General features: G+C 42.5%; 1 protein-coding gene across 1 annotated transcript in view; it reads left to right on the top strand.

The window, feature by feature from the left end:
- The window catches only part of LOC123506280, a 27,873-nt gene extending 23,660 nt beyond the window's left edge, over positions 1 to 4,213 (top strand). The window contains exon 7 of the mRNA XM_045258231.1: positions 3,650 to 4,213. Coding sequence (XP_045114166.1) covers positions 3,650 to 4,174 — 525 coding nt within the window. The 3' untranslated portion in view covers positions 4,175 to 4,213. The remainder of the gene's footprint in view (positions 1 to 3,649) is intronic.
- Positions 4,214 to 4,570: the final 357 nt, after the last annotated feature.

Genomic DNA, 4,570 nt, shown 5'->3' with positions numbered 1-4,570 from the left:
TAGGTTAAGTTAGATTGGGTTGAGTTAGGTTAGGTTAAGATAGATTGGGTTGGGTTGGGTTGGGTTAGTTTAAGTTAGGCTGGATTAGGTTAGGTTAAGTTAGGCTAGCTTAGGGTATGATAGGTTGAGTTAAAATAGGTTAGGTTAGGTTAAGTTAGGTTACGTTAGAAAAGCGTGGTTGAATTTTTTTGGTTGATATTGTGGAAAGAGAAGATCTGCTTGGTAATCTAGCGTCTAAATGTCTTAAAATGCCGCTTTACTTTCGAATCTTCATTTCTTTCACTTCAGATTTCCCTTTACTGGGTTTCAGAGCCCTCATAAATTCTCTGGTCGCTCACTTTCCTCTTTATTTTTTCTTATACTTTCACTCAATGTAAGCTTTTGTTCCTTATAATTCTTCTCTTGCTTTCACTTATATACTGTAAGCTTATATCCCTCTTGATTCCTCCCTTTGTCTCATTTCTCTCCAAATGTAAGCTTATCTCCTTTTAACTCTTTTCTTTGTCTCATTTATCTCCTAATGTAAGCTTATCATCCTTTTAATTCCTTCCTTTCTCTCATTTATCTTCTAATGTAAACTTAACCCTTCTAATTTCCCCTTTTTCTCATTTCTCTTCTAATGTAAGCTTATCTCCCTTATTCTAATTCTTCCCTTTCTCTTACTTCTCTTCAAATGTAAGCTTATATTCTTTTTAATTCCTCCCTTTTTTCACATTTCTCTCCTAAAGTAAGCTTATATTCCTTCTAATTCTTTCCTTTCTTTCACTTACATAGGAATACATAGGAAAGATGAGTAACAGGAGGCCTTGCGACATAAGGCGACGTCACTCATTCAATATACTACATCTAAATAAGCTATGTACTTAGTAGGAGGCAATGATAGAACAGGAAAAGCACTTCTCTCCTAAAGTAAGCTTATCTCTCTTCTAATTCCTCCCTTTTCTCATTTCTTTCCTAATACAAGTTTATCTCCCTTATTCTAATTCCTCCCTTTAGCTTACTTCCCTCTTTAATGTCCTCCCGTGTCGCTTACTCTTCCTTTACTTACTTATTTTACCTACTTACCTGCCCACCTGATCCATAATTAAGTCCCTTTCACCGATATTGCGTCTTGTTCTTTCTCGTCTCCTTCTTCCCCGCCTTTGATCATCGTTAATCCCACTAATGAGTTCTTAATCCCGTCTGAGCTCCGGTGATTGATTCCTTCTTTGTGTGGATATTTTTTTTGTCTTCTTTTTCTCTCTTTGTGTCTTTTTCGTTAGCCTTTTATTTTTTTTATCTATTTTTCTTCCTTCTTTCTTTATTTACACGGTTTTTATTCTTATTTTACTCTTAGTTCTAGTTCGTTCTCCTGCTGTTTGTTTATATCCTCTTCTTCCTTCTTCCTTCATTTACACGTTTCTTACTCTCATTTATTGTTAGGTTGTTCTCCTTTAGTTTTTTTCTTGTCCCCTTTTCTTCTATCTCTCTTCATTTACTGCTTATCTTTCTTATTTACTCTTATTTCTCTCCCATTCAGTTTTTTTTCTAGTTTTCAATCTTCTAGTCTTCCTTCTACCTTTATTTACACGTTCCTTATCTTCCTTATCTATTCTTTCTTCCCCTTCCTTTTCTTTCTTATCTCCTATTCTTCTATCTTCCTTCATTCACTCCTTATCTTCTTTTATTTATTTTTAGTGTCTCTTACTGAAAAGAAAGACAGAAAGACCTCCTAATTGTCACCGTCGTGTAGGAAAAGAGAGAATACTGATGACAGCATGGCGCCATTTAGTTGAGTAACCTTACGTGACTTCACTGGCCAAGAACAAGCGTGGAGGACAGACATTTAGCGAGTCTCAACCACTGAATTGTTCCTTTCACTCTCAGGTCCCTTTGATCAGTTCCTTTACTGCTCCTCACGTCTTTGGAAGAATATACAAGGTTGATTTTATCTTTGCTCAGTTACACACGTATTTAAAAGATGAGTACAAGAAGAAAGTTTTTTAATAGTCGAAGGTAAAGTATGTAAAGGGTTAAAAAAATTTCCCATTGATTTCCTTGCCACCTGAGATTTGTGTAGGTGTGGGGCGCTCTGAGGGTGGCAGGAGAGAGAGAGAGAGAGAGAGAGAGAGAGAGAGAGAGAGAGAGAGAGAGAGAGAGAGAGAGAGTGGTGGTGGTGGTGGTGGTGGTGGTGAGTGAGTGAGTGAGTGAGTGAGTGAGTGAGTGAGTGTGTGTGTGTGTGTGTGTGTGTGTGTGTGTGTGTGTGTGTGTGTGTGTGTGTGTGTGTTTGTGAGTGTGTATGTGCGTAGTTGAATTGCGTTGTGTTTGAGCCTTGAATACCTCACTCCATGGCAGCCTAGTGACACACACACACACACACACACACACACACACACACACACACATGTACGTGTCTGAAGGTATCGGCCCCTGTTTGGTTCAGTGGTTTCACTCTCTCGTTCACTCTGCATACAAAGGAATCATTCAGCTGTTGGGTTTTTTTAGTATCTGCTCAAAGGAATCACTCCCCTGCTTGCTTTATTGGCTTTTCTCACCTGCTTTCCTTCCTTTCTTCCTTTCTTTCCTTCCTTCCTTCCTTCCTTCCTTCCTTCCTTTCTTGCCTGGCATCCTTCCTTCCTCCCTTCCTTCCTTCCTTTTTTTCTTTCTTCTATCCTTTCTTCCTTCCTTCTTTCCTTCCTTTCGTGCCTGGTTTTCTTCCTTCCTTCCTTCCTTCCTTCCTTCCTTCCTTCCTTCCTTCCTTCCTTCCTTCCTTCCTTTCTTTCCTGTCCGACTTCCTTCCTCCCTTTCCCACTCCTTCATTCCTTTAAACGAGTTCGTGGGATGGAAAATACATGACTGCTTTGTTTTGGTTCTATTGTCAGTGATGTGGTGTGAGTCAGCTCCTCTTCCTCCTCCTCTTCCTCCTCCTCCTCCTCCTCGTCCACTCATTCAGGACTGTGTGTGTGTCCGCTAAGAATCCAAAAGAAGAGTTCCGGTGATCTCCGTTAGTTGTCCCACTCCCTGATTTCTCTCCTCCTTCTCTCCCTCTTTGCTTTCCTTGTCTTTCCTGTTCTTCTCTTTGTCTTATGTGATATCTTTTTCTTCTCCCTTTTTCATCATGTTCCTGTTTACTGTTTATCAATCTCTGTGTTGTTCTTCCTGCTGCGTTTCCTCGACTTTCTATAACTTTCTCGTTGTCATTCTCACTTTTCTTTCGTTTTCTTTCTTTTTCCATCCTGTTACTTTTTTTTTCCTGCCGTTTTTCCTTAGCTTTCTATACCTTTCTCGTTTTAGTCTCACTTTTTTGTTGTTTTTCTCAAGTGACATCTATTATTTTTCCTTTATTCTTTCTTTTCACTTTGTTTATCCATCTCCCTCTGTTCTTTTTTCCTGGCGCCTTTCCATAACCCACATCAGTACCATGACACCATAACGCGTTTCCATATTCATTCTTACTATTTGGTAATTTTATACAGCTTCAGAAACTTATGTAGTGAAGACTTTAGCCACTAATCTTCCGACCTACATAGACTCTTCCTAATGTCAATAAAATCGTCTACTCGTACACAAATATCAAGGTAAATAATTATAATGTATCCCAGTACTGAAGGGCTTAACAGTTCCAAGCATTACTCCACCACGCCGCGCCTTACTCCTCCCTTTCTTCCAGTCATCAATGCTCCTGTCCATGCTGCCCACCAAAGCACCACTGGTCTTCCTGGACATCGGCACGGAACAGACGGTGCTGGGTCGTGTGTACATCAGCCTGTGGGGACAGTTGCGCCGCGCCATGAACTTCCTACACCTGTGCCTGGGCGACCGGGGACCTTCCTTTAGAGACTCAATGTTCCTGGAAGTGATGAACGCGGACTGCCCTGGCGAGAGAATCCGAGGTGGTGACTATGAGTGCAACAATGGGCGGGGAGGCGAGGCGCTGCTGGATGACCTGGAGTCCGAGGAAGGCTACTCGATGCCCATGGAGGCCGGGATGATCACCGCAGGAGGACCCAACAGGAAGGAAGTCGGGGCGCAGTTCTTCATTTGCACAGAGGATGACTTCGATAGGAGGTTTGCATGTCCCTTCGGCCGCGTTGTCTCCGGCCTGCCCATCGTGAAGGAGGCGGTGTGGCTGGTGATGACGAAGGAGGTTTATATAAGGGAGTGTGGCGTGGTAGTGGAGGCGGCGAGGATATGAGTAAGGACGTGGTGGTGGTGGTGGTGGTGGTGGTGGTGGTGGTGGTGGTGGAAGGAGAGGTCAAGTGTGTGGTTTCTCCAGCAAAGGACAATCTTGACTTTATAAAGTGCCTAACTCTTGGTGTCTTTGGTTACCCCTAGAAGGTCCCGTGTGCGTGCGTGTGTGTGTGTGTGTGTGTGTGTGTGTGTGTGTGTGTGTGTGTGTGTGTGTGAGGGTGGGGAAGAGTTTGGGCGTATAAGTCATAACATATTAGGTCATGCTTGAAGATTCTGCGCAGACTACACACACACACACACACACACACACACACACACACACACACACACACACACACACACACACACACACACACACACACACACACACACACACACACACACACACACACACACACAC

Source organism: Portunus trituberculatus, chromosome 19, assembly GCF_017591435.1.
Source record: "Portunus trituberculatus isolate SZX2019 chromosome 19, ASM1759143v1, whole genome shotgun sequence".
NCBI lineage: Eukaryota > Metazoa > Arthropoda > Malacostraca > Decapoda > Portunidae > Portunus > Portunus trituberculatus.
Note: the sequence above shows the minus strand (reverse complement) of the source record. Positions and strands in the feature narration are given on the sequence as shown.